General features: G+C 41.9%; 1 protein-coding gene across 1 annotated transcript; it reads right to left on the minus strand.

Moving 5' to 3' along the window:
* Positions 1-19: 19 nt before the first annotated feature.
* LOC129829876 (proteoglycan 4-like) lies at positions 20-18,043 on the minus strand. Its single transcript, XM_055891866.1, has 7 exons — positions 17,592-18,043; positions 11,060-11,267; positions 9,608-9,665; positions 9,416-9,494; positions 8,696-9,255; positions 3,966-4,103; positions 20-3,870 (listed from the first exon to the last, which is right to left on the minus strand). The coding sequence occupies exons 2-7, from the start codon at positions 11,191-11,193 to the stop codon at positions 3,304-3,306; spliced, it is 1,536 nt and encodes a 511-aa protein (XP_055747841.1). The 5' UTR covers positions 11,194-11,267; positions 17,592-18,043; the 3' UTR covers positions 20-3,303.
* Between the last annotated feature and the right edge of the window lie 259 nt (positions 18,044-18,302).

The following is an 18,302-nucleotide window of genomic DNA, read 5'->3' on the forward strand; positions in this document are numbered from 1 at the left end:
AAGTGAAGCTTAGAGAAAAGAATTTTTCAAAGTGCCACTTTATTACAAAAGTATAAACTTGACTGACATTTTCATGAATAGTAATCTTGATATAAAACATTACAATCTTTTGCATTTTTAGCACTTAATTACACGCTTCGAGTACAAGACCCTGTAGTCTGATTAGCAAACACACAACATTAGCTGCCACATAAAACTTAGCTGGGCTTTTCAAATAACACACCATGGCTTGGGAAAATAAAATGATAAAAACATCAAAATTCACATTGTTTCATTGCTTTGCAATTTTGTCACCAGATAAGTCATTCCAAAAATACAGCCAAACATAAATAGTAAAAGATAGATTTCTTGACACCAATGATATATTTATTATTCTTTCTCTTTTTGTAACATACTCACGTACACATTGCATCAACATACAGAATAATAACCACATTATGTGCTGGGTATATTTGGTCAAATGAAGTTCTTTAGTGTCCAGGTTGAGATTACATTTTGTGTTCTACTTCAGATACGCTCCTTTACAATATCTCTGTTGTATCGTTATCATTTGTTGTCACTGCTCAGCTGAATTTTTTATTTTCATTTAGGATATCACTGGCAATTGAGAGGACATAAAAATGTTCATCAGTGTAGTGATGAGATCGCTACAGAGAGTCTGTTAATGAATACTCCACCTGCGTTCAAAGGTTAGGAGGGTGAAATCACCATCGTGAGGCTGAAGCAGTATCTTGATTGAGCCACAGTTTTGAGACTGAGGATGGAGCTATTAGATTTGTGTAGACTTCACCAGCATGTCCCCTTGACATGATATGGCTCCTGTGGTTCAGATAGTAGTATCCTTTCTTCTCTGTGTTGAAGACGAAGGCAGTGACCAACTTGAGAGTAACGATTGCCAGAGATTCCTAGTAGCCAAAGCTATCCTGAATTAGAATGACATTGTGCTCTCTAAGAGAAACAAAGCAACATAACAACCAAACAATCAGTAAAAAAAACGAAATAAATGTTCTTCGGTACCACATGACAGTGCTTGATTTTTGTTAGAGTTTTTTTAGCATGCAACATTAAGCAGGCAAAGTGCAGGAAAAGGATTGACAAGTAAAAACAGTAAAACTGAAGTAAAACACTTAATTTACAGATGGTAGTGGAGACAGTCCATGTGATATGTAACAAATGAAAAGGGAAAAATATCTGGTATTTTTATCTGTGAATATGGTCAAAATTCGTTGTTTTTTTTAGGAAGAATGCCAACATTTTTGCAATTTAGTTAATTATTCTCTCATAATTTGACTCTTTGTCCCTGAGCTTTCAAGTCCTTTGATTAATATTAATTTATTTTATATTATTATTTTAATTCCTTCCTGAATCACACATCGACCAACTTGGGGGAAAGGTCTGTCATAAACAGACTAAGTGCTACATAGGGAGAAAACTGAAAGTTGTGCTCGTTCGTAAACTAGGGCTCCAGAATTGCCAGTACAATAACACTGTTTTAACCATGGAAATTAATTATAAACTCAGCAAAAAAAGAAACGTCCCTTTTCAGGACCCTGTCTTTCAAAGATAATTCGTAAAAATCCAAATAACTTCACAGATCTTCATTGTATAGGGTTTAAACACTGTTTCCCATGCTTGTTCAATGAACCATAAACAATTAATGAACATGCACCTGTGGAACAGTCGTTAAGACACTAACACTAGGCAATTAAGGTCACAGTTATGAAAACTTAGGACAGTAAAGAGGCCTTTCTACTGACTCTGAAAAACACCAAAAGAAAGATGCCCAGGGTCCCTGCTCATCTGCGTGAACGTTCCTTAGGCATGCTGCAAGAAGGCATGAGGACTTCAGATGTGGCCAGGGCAACAAATTGTAATTTCCGGACTGTGAGACGCCTAAGACAGCGCTACAGGGAGACAGGACGGACAGCTGATCGTCCTTGCAATGGCAGACCACGTGTAACAACACCTGCACAGGATCGGTACATCCGAACATCACACCTGCGGGACAGGTACATGATGGCAATAACAACTGCCCGAGTTACACCAGGAACGCACAATCCCTCCAGGGTCCAGAGAGGCTGGACTGAGGGCTTGCAGGCCTGTTGTAAGGCAGGTCCTCACCAGACATTACTGGCAACAACGTCGCCTATGGCCACAAACCCACCATCGCTGGATTCTTCACTGACGAGTCGCGGTTTTGTCTCACCAGGGGGTGATGGTCGGATTTGTGTTTATCGTCGAAGGAATGAGCGTTACACCAAGGCCTGTACTCTGGAGCGAGATCGATTTGGAGGTGGAGGGTCCGTCATGGTCTGGGGCGGTGTGTCACAGCATCATCGAACTGAGCTTGTTGTCATTGCAGGCAATCTCAACGCTGTGCGTTACAGGGAAGACATCCTCCTCCCTCATGTAGCTAAGGCTGCAGGCTAATCCTGACATGACCCTCCAGCATGACAATGCCATCAGCCATACTGCTCGTTCTGTGCATGATTTCCTGCAAGACAGGAATGTCAGTGTTCTGCCATGGCCAGCGAAGAGCCCGGATCTCAATCCCATTGAGCACATCTGGGACCTGTTGGATCGGAGGGTGAGGGCTAGGGCCATTCCCCCCCAGAAATGTCTGGGAACTTGCAGGTGCCTTGGTGGAAGAGTGGGGTAACATCTCACAGCAAGAACTGGCAAATCTGGTACAGTCCATGAGGAGGAGATGCACTGCAGTACTTAATGCAGCTGGTGGCCAGACCAGATACTGACTGTTACTTTTGATTTTGACCCCTCCCCCTTGTTCAGGGACATATTATCCCATTTCCGTTAGTCACATATCTGTGGAACTTGTTCAGTTTATGTCTCAGTTGTTGAATCTTGTTATGTTCATTCAAATATTTACACGTTTGCTGAAAATAAACGCAGTTGACAGTGATGACGTTTCTTTTTTTGCTGAGTTTATTTCTATGATTTTACCCACTAAAATGGGGGAAGAATTTAGGCAATTTCCCCACTAATTGTGCAGTGCTCATTGTTAAAATAGTGCTACCATCCTACAGATTTCTCTGTAATAGTTTTGTGCTCATTTCTCATCACTACCTTTGGATTCAAGATAGGGGTTTGACCCAACAGAGGACTTTCTCTTCAGCCCGTTAACCACTGACCAACCCTTTTGCCCTAGGCTCTGAAAGGCAGGAAGTTATGACTGTAATGTAGACAGTATGTGTGAGTGAGGATGAGAGGGGCTCAACCAGCTCTTCCCGACCGTGGTCTTTTTAAATGCTGGGAAGGAGGTAAGAGGTCAGGTAGGTCACAGCCTTAGAGCCCAGTGACATACATCTCCATGCCGTCGTTGAAGGTGAAAATGGTAGTGGTGCTGGAGTTGGCAGTTCCGCCCTGCTTCAGTTCCCCAATGCTCTCGTACAGGTTCTCCCCGGGTAGCAGCAGGGCTTTGGCTGGAAGGTGCTGTAACTTGGGGGTCTGCTGTGTGGGCGGCGGCGGGGGAGGCTGCTGCTGCTGCAAGGGCTGATGGGATTTCTTCCTCCTGGGCCTGAGTGTGGCGCAGGTGTTGGGAGGCCGTTCGGTTCCTCCAACTCGCTTCCAACCGCAACCACCTTCCATAGGCTCATAAGTGGGGTCGCACTCCTCCCCCGTCTCGATGGACTCATAACAGTGGTCTTCCAGAGTGGCAGAGGCTCCTCTGACGGGTTTCCCCTCCTGCGGGGCCCAGGTCTGGGGCTTGACCACCACACTGAACCCACCATCTCGCTCCCGGTCCCGGTCACCACGCCCCAAGGTCTGGAAGCCAATGTTTGCTGGAGGAGACGCAGGAAAAGTTCTCTTCTTCTTGCCTGGTTTGCATACCTTGGAGTACATCTCTGCAACCTGTAAACCACACAGCACAGAACAACCCTCAGTACTAATCAAACTGATAAACACCATACACACATACAGTACTTTGTAATGACATACATACTCACCATAGCAGTGGAAGGCTGTATGTTCTCTCCACTGTGAGGACTCAGAGGGCCTAACGGTTTGTTTTGGAGCATGGTGATGTCATCATCCTCTGGAGGCTTCCATATGTACTGCTCTCCATTACCCATGAACACTGCCTCCTGCCAGCCAATCAGAGAACAGTATGAATAGGTTGTCAACTTCACATATGATTAAGATGAAACACAAAAATAAAACAAATAAAACAATGCTTTTGTACAATAGTTGGCGGACTGTAATGAAAAGTAATGTTTCAGGCTTACTGTTCAAAATCCCCTTTTGCTCCCCTCTGTTAAGGAGTATACAAGTCTAGGGGGCAGAATTTTTATGTTTGGATAACGTTCCCATTGTAAGCTGCCTATTTCTCAGTTCCGGATGCTAGAATATGCATATAATTGACAGAGTAGGATAGAAAACACTCTAAAGTTTCCAAAACTGTCAAAATATTGTCTGTGAGTATAACAGAACTGATTTTGCAGGCGAAAACCTGATGAAATCCAACCCGGAAGTGCCTTTTATTTGGAAAAATCCCTGTTTCATTGCCTGCCTAATCTCCATTTAAAGGGGTATCAACCAGATTCCTGTTCCAATGGCTTCCTCAGGCTGTGAACAGGCTTTAGACATAGTTTCAAGCTTTTATTTTGAAAAATGAGCGAGATTTATCAAAACGCGTCAGGTGTCCTTTGATTAGTTCCTGCGCGCGAGAGATGTAGCTCAACATTTTCTTTCTCTGTAGTATTGAATAGTTTACCGTCCGGTTTAAATATTATCGATTATGTATGTTAAAAACAACCTGAGGATTGATTATAAAAGACGTTTGACATGTTTCTACGAACATTACGGATACTTTTTGGAATTTTCGTCTGCCCTTCACGACCGGAACGAGTCTGTGGTTTTCTGAACATAAGACGCAAACCAAATGGAGGTTTTTGGTTATAAAAATCATCTTTATCGAACAAAAATAACATTTATTGTGTAACTGGGAGTCTCGTGAGTGCAAACATCCGAAGATCATCAAAGGTAAGCGATGATTTTTATTGCTTTTCTGGCTTTCGTGACCAATCTACATGGCTGCTAGGTGTTCTTACTGTTTTGTCTAGTGATCGATAAACTCACAAACGCTTGGATTGCTTTCGCTGTAAAGCATATTTTCAAAATCTGACACGATAGGTGGATTAACAACAAGCTAAGCTGTGTTTTGGTATATTTCACTTGTGATTTCATGAAATTCATGAATCATGAATATTTTTAGTATTATTTTTTGAATTTGGCGCTCTGCAATTCAGCGATTATTTACGAAAATGATCCCGTAAAAGGCATCCGTGCGCCAAGAGGTTTTTAAACCTATACGGGATTGGTGTCCCAAATCGGGACGGTTGTTGCTAATGTGCGCTAATGTGACTAGAATGACATTGTAAGTAAAAGCCAACTTCCCAGGACATAGACATGTCTTATATGGGCAGAAAGCTTAAATTCTTGTTAGTCTAACTGCAGTGTCCAGTTTACCAGTGGTGGAAAAAGTACCCAATTGTCATACTTGAGTAAAAGTAAATATACCTTGATAGAAAATGACTCAAGTAAAAGTAAAAGTCACCCAGTAAAATTCTATTTGAGTAAAAGTCTAAAAGTATTTGGTTTAAAATATACTTAAGTATAAAAAGTAAATGTAAATGTAACTGCTAAAATATACTTAAGTATCAAAAGTAAAATTATAAGTCATTTTAAATTCATTATATAAAGCAAAGTAGACGGCACCATTTAGGACAGCCATGGGCACACTCCAACAGTCAGACATAATTTACAAACGAAACATGTGCGTTTAGTGAGTCCGCCAGATCAGAGACAGTAGGGATGACCAGGGATGTTCTGTTGATAAGTGCATGATTTGGACAATTTTTCTGTCCTTCTAAGATTTCAAAATGTACTTTTGGGTGTCAAGGAAAATGTATGGAGTAAAAAGTACAATATTTTCTTAAAGAATGTAGCGAAGTAAAAGTAAAAGTAATCAAAAATATAAATAGTAAAGTAAAGTACAGATACCCCCAAAAAATACTTAAGTAGTACTTTAAAGTATTTTTTACTTAAGTACTTTACACCAGTGCAATTTACACTAGCTATTACAGTGAAAAAATACGATGCTATTTTTTGAGGAGAGTGCACAACAACAAAACACTTTCATCACGGCTGGTTTGATACATTCACCTCTGAAGGTAAATAATGTACTTACATTCAGTATTCTTGCTCTGATTTGTCATCCTGAGAGTCCCAGAGATAAAATGTACCATAGTTTTGTTTGATAAAATCTATTTTTATATTCAAATTGTGTCTCTTCAGCTTTTATTTCTTTCATCACATTCCCAGTGGGTCAGAAGTTTACATACACTCAGTTAGTATTTGGTACTATTGCCTTTAAAATTGTTGAACTTGGGTCAAACGTTTCAGGTAGCCTTCCACAAGCTTCCCACAATAAGTTGGGTGAATTTTGGCCCATTCCTCCTGACAGAGCTGGTATAACTGAGTCAGGTTTGTAGGCCTCCTTGCTCGCACACAATTTTTCAGTTCTGCCCACAAATTTTCTTTAGGATTTAGGTCAGGGCTTTGTGATGGCCACTCAAATACCTTGACTTTGTTGTCCTTAAGCCATTTTGCCACAACTTTGGAAGTATGCTTGGGGTCATTGTCCATTTGGAAGACCCATTTGCGACCAAGCTTGACCTTCCTGACTGATGTCTTGAGATGTCGCTTCAATATATCCACATCATTTTCCTTCCTTATGATGCCATTTTGTGAAGTGCACCAGTCCCTCCAGCAGCAAGGCACCCTCACAACATGATGCTGCCACCCCCGTCCTTCACAGTTGGGATAGTGTTCTTCGGCTTGCAAGCCCCCCTTTTCTCCTTCAAACATAACGATTGTCATTATGGCCAAACAGTTCTATTTTTGTTTCATCAGACCAGAGGACATTTCTCCAAAAAGTACAATCTTTGTCCCCATGTGCAGTTGCAAACCATAGTCTGGCTTTTTTATGGCGGTTTTGGAGCAGTGGCTTCTTCCTTGCTGAGCGGCCTTTCAGGTTATGTCGATATAGGACTCCTTTTACTGTGGATATAGATACTTTTGTACCCGTTTCCTCCAGCATCTTCACAAGGTCCTTTGCTGTTGTTCTGGGATTGATTTGCACTGTTCACACCAAAGTACATTCATCTCTAGGAGACAGAATGCATCTCATTCCTGAGCACTATGACGGCTGTGTGGTCCCATGGTGTTTATAGTTGCGTACTATTGTTTGTACAGATGAACGTGGTACCTTCAGACGTTTAGAAATTTCTCCCAAGGATGAACCAGACTTGTGGAGGTCTACAATTTTTTTCTGAGGTCTTGGCTGATTTCTTTTGATTTTCCCATGATGTCAAGCAAAGAGGCACTGAGTTTGAAGGTAAGCCTTGAAATACATCCACAGGTACGCCTCCAATTGACTCAAATTATGTCAATTAGCCTATCAGAAGCTTCTAAAGCCATGACATAATTTCCTGTAATTTTCCAAGCTGTCTAAAGGCATAGTCAACTTAGTGTATGTAAACTTCTGGCCCACTGGAATTGTGACACAGTGAAATAATCTGTCTGTAAACAATTGTTGGAAAAATTACTTGTGTCAGGCACAAAGTAGATGTCCTAACTGACTTTCCAGAACTATAGTTTGTTAACAATAAATTTGTGGAGTAGTTGAAAAACAAGTTTTAATGACTCCAACCTAAGTGTATGTAAACTTCCGACATCAACTGTAGATGTGTGAAGGTTAGTGTTTTTTCTGAAGGGAAGGTAATTATCCATCATGTTTGACATTCCTGGATGTGTGTAAACTTAACATTTTTATTATCATAGCATTTTTGTATGTTCTCTATAGTTATGTACTTGAAAATGTATCAATTGACCAATTCGGGCACATTTGGACAAACTCCTGGCAGACTTGATAAAAAAAATAGTGTGGTAATGTAATGCTTCACTGGATCAGTCTGAAACTTTGCACACTCACTGCTGTTATCTGGTGGCCAATATCTAAATTACAAATAAACTCCTATCTGGATATATAGCCTTTCTCTTGCATTTCAAAGATGATGAAGATTTTTTTTAAATAGAAAACGCATATTTTTGTGTTCGTATTATCTTTTACCAAATCTAATGTATTATATTATCCTACATTCATTTCAGATTTCCACAAACTTCAAAGTGTTTCCTTTCAAATGGTATCAAGAATATCATATCCTTTCTTCAGGTCTTGAGCTACAGGCAGTTATATTTGGGTATGTCACTTTAGGCGCAAATTGAAAAAAAGAGTCTGATCCTTAAGAGGTTTTAAAATGGGCCGTGAGAGAGGAAATGTGTGCAAACAGACATATAAATGCATTTCATTTGGCTCTAAACATTACAATTAAATGTTTAGCTCTTAACAGAATTGCTTGAGCTGCAAAGAGGCATCAGGAGAAATCGACTTTCATTGCTCTCTTTACAAAACACATAAACACACACAAATACAGCCTTTAGTAATACATGTAGGGAACTGCAAGGACACGTACAAATAGGCAGAAAAATGCAGTGAAATGAATCAACATTTCTGAACACATTGCCTTTGTCAAGGTCTGACTTTGGCAAGGACTTCCTACATGAACAAACTTTATCTTTATCATTCTGTACCATCAGCCATTTCTCTACCAACCTTGGGGAAGGTGGGCAGCTTGAAAGCATCCACGTTTTTCCGGGGCATCTTCATGCTGTGAGGGTGTGGCGGAGGCGGGGCAGGGTGTGATGGTGGGGCGTGGCGGGGAGGCGGCACCGGTGCCTCCCCCATATCGGTCCCGCTGTCTCTCTTCTGGGGGACAGCCTTGTCCACCTTCCGGAGCTTCCGGACGCAGGCATACTCTGCAGTCGTCTCCGGGGGTTGCGGATGAGCCATAGCCTGGGGCATGGGCTCAGGCTCGGGGAGCGGTTCATTCAAACCATCCCCATCTAGATCAGGGGGAGCAGGGGTGTTGGCTGGGACGGCCGGAGGGGCTGGGGTGTCGGTCTCTCCGGCCCTGCCCACTATGGCGTAGAGGTTGTTATCAGGGCCACGCTTCGGGGAGGAGCGTTGACCTACCTCAGAGTAGGTGTGCTCCCCGTCCTCTCCGGTGCCAGAGGGGATCTGGGGTAGCGTCCTTCCCCCGGAGCGGAGGTCGGAGTTGGACCGGCGGCTGGGCAGGAGGTCCATGCTAGACGGACGGTTCTTTTTAGATGACTCTGCAGGACACATGGAAACCAGAAAGGTTGGCATTCTTTCACCTACAGTATATGAAAAAAAGCCTTGTAAAAGTGGTAAGGATCATTGTTTGTTATGTGGTGAATATTTCTACAAACTGAGCTGAACAGTGACACTCTTATGCCTAAGAGTTCTACTCACTTTTGCCATTGCAGTTTAGCTTGTTCATCTCACCGTCCGACTTGCTGATGGAACGCAGCTTTGACTGCCTGAGTATACTCTAACAACACACAAACAGACAAATGTTTTTATCAATTGCTTGTGAATGCTAAATGTATCCATGTTTTACCTAAAGTGTTAAATGTGGTTATTGGAGTGATCTCTACGACTCACCATGTCCATCAACCTGTGTTTCCCACTTTCACTGGAGACATTATGCGTCTTTCCCTTCCTATATTAAACACAACAGTTAATGTATTATAAACATGCAAACAGTTGTGTCCGTGCGTGTGCGTGCATTCGTACAGGTGTTACGGACGTCACGCTGCTTGCTAAGCGAATACCACTTCCTTCTGATTTGGCTCACACAGAGAGGCTCGAACCCAGGACCTCTGCCTTGCTAGCACACGTAGCCACCCTCCTTGACAACGTACCGACCATTTGAACTATCAAAAGATATCTAATTCGATAGCTCCATCGGCAAAATTACAAACTAGCTGTGGACTGAGTTTACAGTACGTTCAACTTCTTGGCGCTAGGAGGCAGAATTTTTATGTTTGGAAAAAGAACATTCCCAATGTAAACGGCCTATTTCTCAGGCCCAGATGCTAGAATATGCATATAATTGACAGATTAGGATAGAAAACACTCTAAAGTTTCCAAAACGGTCAAAATATTATCTGTGAGTATAACAGAACTGATTTTGCAGGCGAAAACCTGAGGAAATCCAACCCGGAAGTGCCTCTTATTTTGAAAAATCCCTGTTCCATTGCCTGCCTTTCGTCCATTTAAAGGGATATCAACCAGATTCCTTTTCCAATGGCTTCCACAGATTGTGAACAGGCTTTAGACATAGTTTCAAGCTTTTATTCTGAAAAATGATTTATCAAATCGCGTCAGTGGATAGCCAGGTGTTCTTTGATTAGTTCTTGTGCGCGAAATTGGTAGCTCAACATTTTCTTTCTCTATTGTATTGAATAGTTTACCGTCCGGTTGAAATATTATTGATTATTTATGTTAAAAACAACCTGAGGATTGACTATAAAAACATTTGACATGTTTCTACGAACTTTACGGATACTATTTGGAATTTTCGTCTGCCCTTCATGACCTGCCTGAGCCTGTGGATTTCTGAACATAACGCGCCAAACAAATGGAGGTTTTTTGATATTAAAAGAATCTTTATCGAACAAAAGGAACATTTCTTGTGTAACTGGGAGTCTCGTGAGTGCAAACATCCGAAGATCATCAAAGGTAAGCGATTCATTTTATTGCTTTTCTGACTTTCGTGACCAATCTACATTGCTGCTAGGTGTTTGTAATGTTTTGTTTAGTGAACGATAAACTCACACAAACGCTTGGATTGCTTTCGCTGTAAAGCATATTTTAAAAATCTGACACGACAGGTGGATTAACAACAAGCTAAGCTGTGTTTTGCTATATTGCACTTGTGATTTCATGAAATTATTATTATATTATTTTTTTTTTGCCGCTCTGCAATTCAGTGGTTGTTGATGAAAATGATCCCGCTAAAGGGATCCGTGCGCCAAGAGGTCTTAACTCCGTTACTCATAAAAGTGTGTATATCCATGTGTGCACATGATCATGCACATTAACTCATCTCACCTCTGGCAGCCCACACAGAGCACCACGATGAGGATGGTGACGATGAAGGCTGAGGCAGCAGCGATGGCACCCAGCAGCAGGACCTTGCCGTAGGTAGGAGACGTGAAGTTCAGCCCGTCCTGCATGGAGGCCATGTGGGAGCGCTGGCGCTCTCTCTCTCACAACCACACACTCACCACACACATGCACACCACAACCTCCCTGGGATCTGCCGAGATGGAGAAGGAGAGGAAAGAGATGGGTTGTTTGTCATACATATCAGCTGGTCTTATTTAAGAACACAGAATTAAAATGGGGTTTGGGGCAAACATATAATTCAAATAAATGGAGAACATGTTATGACACAACATTTGCTTCTATTGATCTAGTTGCACCATTAACAAACAAAAGAAAGACAGGAATATACAAAAAGGTCAACCATATTTCTGCCACTCATTTTCTTTGTTCTTCTCTTTTCTGTCTCTCTTCCCCTCCATTGACTGTCATTTACCCAGTGGCCTCTTTATCTTCCTTTGGGCTTGTTAAGGATTTGGGCCATTTCTTCCCCATTGCTTTCTGACAGATCCAAAAACATCAGGTCGCTACCCTGTAATGTCCAAAGAGCCCATAGTTCTTGATGAATATCAGTCCCAGCAATGGAGTTGATATCCAGATTCAAATTTGTGCTGGACTTATGCCTTTGAAACGAACACAGTGTAGTCTAAACCATACACTTAGTCTTCAGTCTACACAGGGACCATCCTTACCAGGACATTTCCTCCACACACAGATATCAATCATCCCTGAGACACCAGTTGAAGATATTCTGATATATTTGTTTGTTTAAGTGTAATATAATTCTTCACCTCTGTAATTATCATAATTTTCCAAAGTTTTTAAACATTTGTTCAAAACACTGTAAATATTGCAGAGTCAATGAGTCACAGCAAAGCTAGAATTGCTGCAATACAGACAGACACAGGAACAGACAGAGGAGGCCCACATTGTTATCTTATTCCAAAACCAAAGAGAAGACAGAGAACAGAGGAAACTATATTTTCTTAGATTTTTTTTTTGTCCTCCAAGCTTTTTCCTCTCTCAGTGAAAGAGATGTTTTAGGTAGGCAGTTTGGTTGAAACAATGAGGACAAGCTCTTATCAGGATTGCTTAATGATGCCCTCCAAATCTCCAAGGAACATCAGTAATGCAGATGTGTTTCTGATATAACTGTCCAGGGACACTCTTCAAGGTTTACTAATTATTTACTTATTGAACTACATATTTACAGAAGAAAAAATATTCACCACCGATGGTTTGAACCAGCAACCATCAAGGTACTAGCCTATTTTGAAACAGGTTCCTAAACCTCTTCTCGCAGATATATTTATTGGAGAATATACTGTAACACTCTTCAAACGTTAGGATTCATATGACTTATCCCACTCTGGTCTACAGTAGAGTCTAAAGTCTCTATACCCTCGACTTTCATGACTTCCCCAGAGCATATCATAGCCTCTTGTTGAACAACAGTTGAGGCTGAGTAGGTACGGTCTCAATTAGTACATGGAAGGAAAGAGGCGGGGGGTGAGAGAGGATCAACTTTGCCTCTGCATGTGGCTATTGGGACATCTGTGCCTCTGAATATATTAATGCTAACTATGGAGTGCCATAACATGGCATGAAAAACATTTGACATTTAAATCCTCAGGACACACAGCATGCTGAGGTACAGTATAATATGCCTTGCTGTCCTTGTTAACAGTACAACATTGTTTTAGGCCCCACCACCCCCATCTCCTCTCGAACACTGGTTCAAACCAGCTGCTAGATAATTAGCAGGAACAGTATGTCCAGTTTCACAGGTGCTTTTCCCCTCTTCAATTAACTCCTACTAGGTTACTCCTATTTCCTTCTCTCTCTCTCTCTCTCTCCCTCACACACACACACACACACACACACACACACACACACACACACACACACACACACACACACACACACACACACACACACACACACACACACACACACACACACACACACACACACACACACACACACACACACACACACACACACACACACACACACACACACACACATAAATTGTCTCCTACAAACAGAGAGCTCTGCACTGAATCCTGTTCCAGTATAGAGGAAACAGGTGGGGAGGTGTGTGGGGGATGGGGGGTTCCCAACAAGTGGAAATTCCCAACATATGGAAATTCCTGACAGGGAATATCATCACCAACAGATACTGTATGCATGCTTCTGCCAAGTGTTGATACTGTATCTTTGAAGCATTTATCTTATATCCTCTTTGGGATTGGGAGTAGATAACCAGTGGAATGCACACACTTTGTTTTCATTTTAGCCAGAAGAGTGTCAATGGTGGTCAGATCAATTCAGTGGCTATGGGACCAATGAGCCAATTTGGTATGCACTAACATGGTTTGTATTGTAGCTCATTAGCATACTAGTGTGGTGATCCAAAATGGCTGAAACAGCTCCGTTAAATTAGCTTTAGCCTTACCATTGCAGTGTGGTGTGGTGGTGGTATGTACAGTGCTGTTAGGGCACATAGAAACATTGTAAATGATAAGGGAGACAATGTTCTGATTCCTCCAAAAATATGGTTTCATCCAAACCGCCTTCAGCTGTTCTCACAAGAACGACACAGAGTGCTTTCAACAGAGCACGAATGCTCGCAATTAAACCTCTGGTTGATATATGTTAATATAATTTATTAATAAAATATATTTTGCTACACTAGAGCAACTGTCAACCCCTACATACAGCTCTTTTGGCAATACATTGAGGCAGGAAACATGCTTTATCACACTTCTGCGTTACGTTACTACTTAATGGACGTACTTATATATTGTATATTGTGTGTAAAACGTGTCATAAAAGTGTTAAAGACAGGAGGTGAAAAAAACTGTAACATTATAAAATGTAAAACATTTCTCACCAGAATTCAACTGTCAACACTCTCCCCAGAGTTCACCCAGAATATGTATTTTGTAACACTCTCACTGAAACACCCAAATGGATCCACAATGACATTCTATTCATTCACAATTCTGACAGATTCCAGTGTAACTACATCTTAATCGCATTGAGAACAGACCACAGATGTAGAGAGCAAGGGTGAGGCAAGAGGAAGAGAGGAAGCAGAGTAGGGCTGGAAGGAAGGTGAGGAAGAAAAAGAGAGGCCATCAGCATGTCAGTGGGAGTTCCGTGGCAGGTGCTTGAAGGAGCTGAAAAGCTGATGATGAGAAGAGGCTGTCATTTCCAGTCTCTCTCTCTTTCTCTCTCTCTTTGCGTTTCCCTAGGTTCTTAGGCAGAATGACGCCTCAGCACTGCAGTGTAATCTCTGGCCCTAGAGTTCTTTCTCTAAACCAACCAATTGGACGTTGCGCTCCGAGCAGAGCAGTCAAATGGCCCTCAACCAGAGGCTCCTCTGCTAAACAAAGACCCTCTCCCCAGCCAGATAAAATCCCCTCATCCCATGGCACTCTACCACGTATTTAAACCGCTAACTGTAAATGTTCAATCTTCTTCTAATCTGGTCCTTCCCCATATCCCTCACTCTAGACATCCCCTTGGGTTGCCCTACCTGTCTGGGTGTAAGTGTAGTGACTGCCATGATGTCGGGGTATCAGTGAGCTAAGGTGAGGACATATGGTGTGGGTCGTTGAGAGGCCATAGAGGCAAGTTTTAGAGTATTTTGACGCACCTCTTTATGCCTACATTATGTATTTATGCCTGTATCTCCATGCTCATCTGTTTTGTGAAGACGGGATCTGAGGGGTATAAGGTACTGGGATTGAAATCTTAAAAAATGTGGCTGTGCTTGTTAACCTACCATCAGCCCTTAAGCATCATATGCAGTAAGGATTGCCCCCTCATGGCTGGTTGCAAAGGCCCACTCTTCAAAACAAAACCAAAGTCACTAATAAATATTTTTCTACCAATACAATACAACAACAACTGAATAATTTTCTAATTATTTGGCATAGAAACATTCATGTATTCACAGGATCCTTTTTATCCTAGTAAAGAAACTCACATTCTGTGATTTGCTTGTTATAGCCAAGAAGGAGATCAGACAGACAGACAGACAGACAGACAGACAGACAGACAGACAGACAGACAGACAGACAATGCAGAAGTCAGTGAAAGAAACAAAAAAAACTGTGTGGGAGAAGCGAGTAACTGGAACCTCCTTCATAAACCCCAGGCCCATACAAACAGATCTTCCTCTGCCTCAAATCTAGGGCTCCAGTAATTAAAACATGTCAGCACTCCCTCTCTCCACCTCTCTCTGGGTGATTTCTATGCTATCAGTTGAGCACAGGGAAATAAATTATTACAGGATGTTCCTTTAGTTTAAAACGAATATGAAAGACCAACTGAAGCATGCAATGCTCCAGTAATATAATCCATAGACAATTAGAGGAGTAACAGCAACACCTTAGAGTTGGTAGGCTAGGGTTACCCTAAGGAGTATACACACAAAGAGAATACATGTATCAAAAAAGAGACATTTGTAATGTCTGGGGGTTCCAAATAATTTGTGTGGTCTCCAAAATACTGCTAATGACAGTTCTGACACTTCTTTCGGGTGTCAAGAACAGTGAGTGGACAGAGGTAATTGTGTTAAGTGGCTAAACCTCAGTGCATCCAACTGGGAATGTTTCTGGAAACTTTAGGTAGCCTAACGTTCCAGTAGAATTCCCATTGATCAGCCTTATTGTTTACCAATACAGTCAATCAATACACCAAAACATGATCACATGATGAACGTCCCCTAGAGACATAGTATGATGCCAAATTAATGCATTTTACTGGTGGTCAGTAATCTGCTTATCCATCACATCATCAAAACCTTTCACACACACACACATACACACACACACACACACACACACACACACACACACACACACACACACACACACACACACACACACACACACACACACACACACACACACACACACACACACACCCATATGCCAACAGATTTCATTGTCTCTATTCTCTCTATGTCCTGAACTGTCCCTGGCCACAGCAAGCATAGCAGCTCATCTGCTTCAATTCTGATCAATCAATTGGGAGAGAGCAGACCCACCTTATATCTGAGTCATTCCAGTCACACACACACACACCACAGAGCACAATTTCCCACAATTCAAAACCCATGGGTCTGTGTGTGTGTGTGCATGTGTGAGAGAAAGAAAGAGATGTATGATCCTGTGATGATGTGAAAGAGGTCAAATGCTTGCTTGCAATAACGATGAACCATTTTAGGGAAGCTGCTTATATACTGGCCCTGTGGTTCTTCTCCACCTCCATGTCTCTGAACTCCAACTGAGATTCATTTGTAATAATAAGCTGACCTTATACAGCTGACAAAAGCAAATCCCAAACCACATTTCTCCTTTGATACATTTTATCCTGTAGCAGGCTCAAACATATGTATTCTCCACAAGTAAGCAACACACGTAGGCTACACGCGCGTGGGTATAGAGAGGAGGGTGTTAAACGCTTCCTAACCATCAGTCCAGTAGTCTGCTATGTGCCCGTATAATGATTCGCGCCCTTGCCTGCACCAACCACAACACTCTCATAGGCTGGGTTTTAACATCGAGAACCCCGACAGCTCAAACTGCGATGGTTCCGGAGACAACAGGTTAGAGCCCAAACACCGAGCAGGCATGGCACACCATGACACTGGCCATGACAGAGGTGACGGTGTGAACAGATAGATCACGCAAGGCGAATTTGGCAGTGCCAAGGCATTTGTCAAAGAATGGCATCCCCCAAAAGGTTAAAATCGATGCAGTGGTGTGTGTGTGGTTTCATTCACAGTCTGACTAAACTTGGTGATCTCTATTCGTTTACCCCTTAGTCTATGGTTCTCTCCATAATTAAAGCATTTAAAAAACATGTCAAGATCTAAGTGAAAATGAGCGCACAACGCTGGTGTTGCTTGCGTCCCTGAGGTCAGCAGCTTGCAACTCACACGACAAAGACAGACCCCCATTACCCCTTTTTGAAGTAGGGGAGGGGGCAGAAGACAGTAATTGTATCGGTCTAATGTTAATTATCTTTCATGATTCACAGAGGCTTCTTGAATGCTAAGCATACGATATCAACGTAGGCTACACATAAACGTGTACAAATTGCTCGCATCCAGGTCCTCTGATAAATCGGTTAATTAGACGTCGAATCACAAAAGCAGTGCAAAGCAGTGCCAAGCAGTGCAGCGACATTGTGGCTGTTGCACACGTGTCTGCTGTACTGTTTGTATGACCACTAGAAATTATGGTTACGGAGCCTGTGAACAACACAAAGGAAAAAATCGCGCAATGCTATATAATAAGCTGACCAATCAATGATCAAATGGCAAAATGTGCAAAGGCTAATCAAATGTATGTCAGCAAAAACATCTAGAATCTAATGATGTATATATATGATAATTTCTCACAGGCTGACAGACATGCTTAAGGCAGAGCATTGTGCCAGGAGCTAATATCATACTCACTCAGCTCAGCGATTCGGGATGCGCGACGGCGCGCAGCATCCACCTTGGTCGGTTCCTTCAAATTCTGCTTCCACTCGGACCATCCACTCCCCACTAGCATAATCAATTAAAGGCGATAACCGGAGTTTCTTGTGTGTGAGAAAACATGAGCATAATGCATCATTGCGTTTGGCATTTTTTGACACCTCCGTCCACCCCCTGTGAATGCGAACCGTTTCCAAAGGGAAAAGCAAAGCAAGCAGACAGATTAGCTATTTTCCACTGTATCACCTGTGTTGTATCGAACTGTCAGATTTTCCTCCACAGTTTCTCAAACCCCCTCCATCTATCTCTCTACACTCTATTGATCGCTCAGCTCAATGGTAGAACCATGTGACGGAGATAATTTGAGAACCCCAATTATTAGTCTTTTGTTTCCATCTAGCGCCATCACTCGGAAGGACCGGGAAGCGAATGAACGCAATGGAGACTGGAATAATATTTAATATCTAAGTCATCATACAGATGTGGACGCCTGTGCTGAAATAGATGACCATGTGTAAACCAGCTGCGGAAAAAGTACCCAATTGTTATACTTGAGTAAAAGTAAAGATACCTTAATAGAAAATGACTCAAGTAAAAGTGAAAGTTACCCAGTAAAATAATACTTGAGTAAAAGTCTAAAAGTATTTGGTTTTGAATATACTTAAGTATCAAAAGGAAAAGTACAAA

The sequence above is a fragment of the Salvelinus fontinalis genome, chromosome 31 (assembly GCF_029448725.1).
Source record: "Salvelinus fontinalis isolate EN_2023a chromosome 31, ASM2944872v1, whole genome shotgun sequence".
Taxonomy (NCBI): Eukaryota; Metazoa; Chordata; class Actinopteri; order Salmoniformes; family Salmonidae; genus Salvelinus; species Salvelinus fontinalis.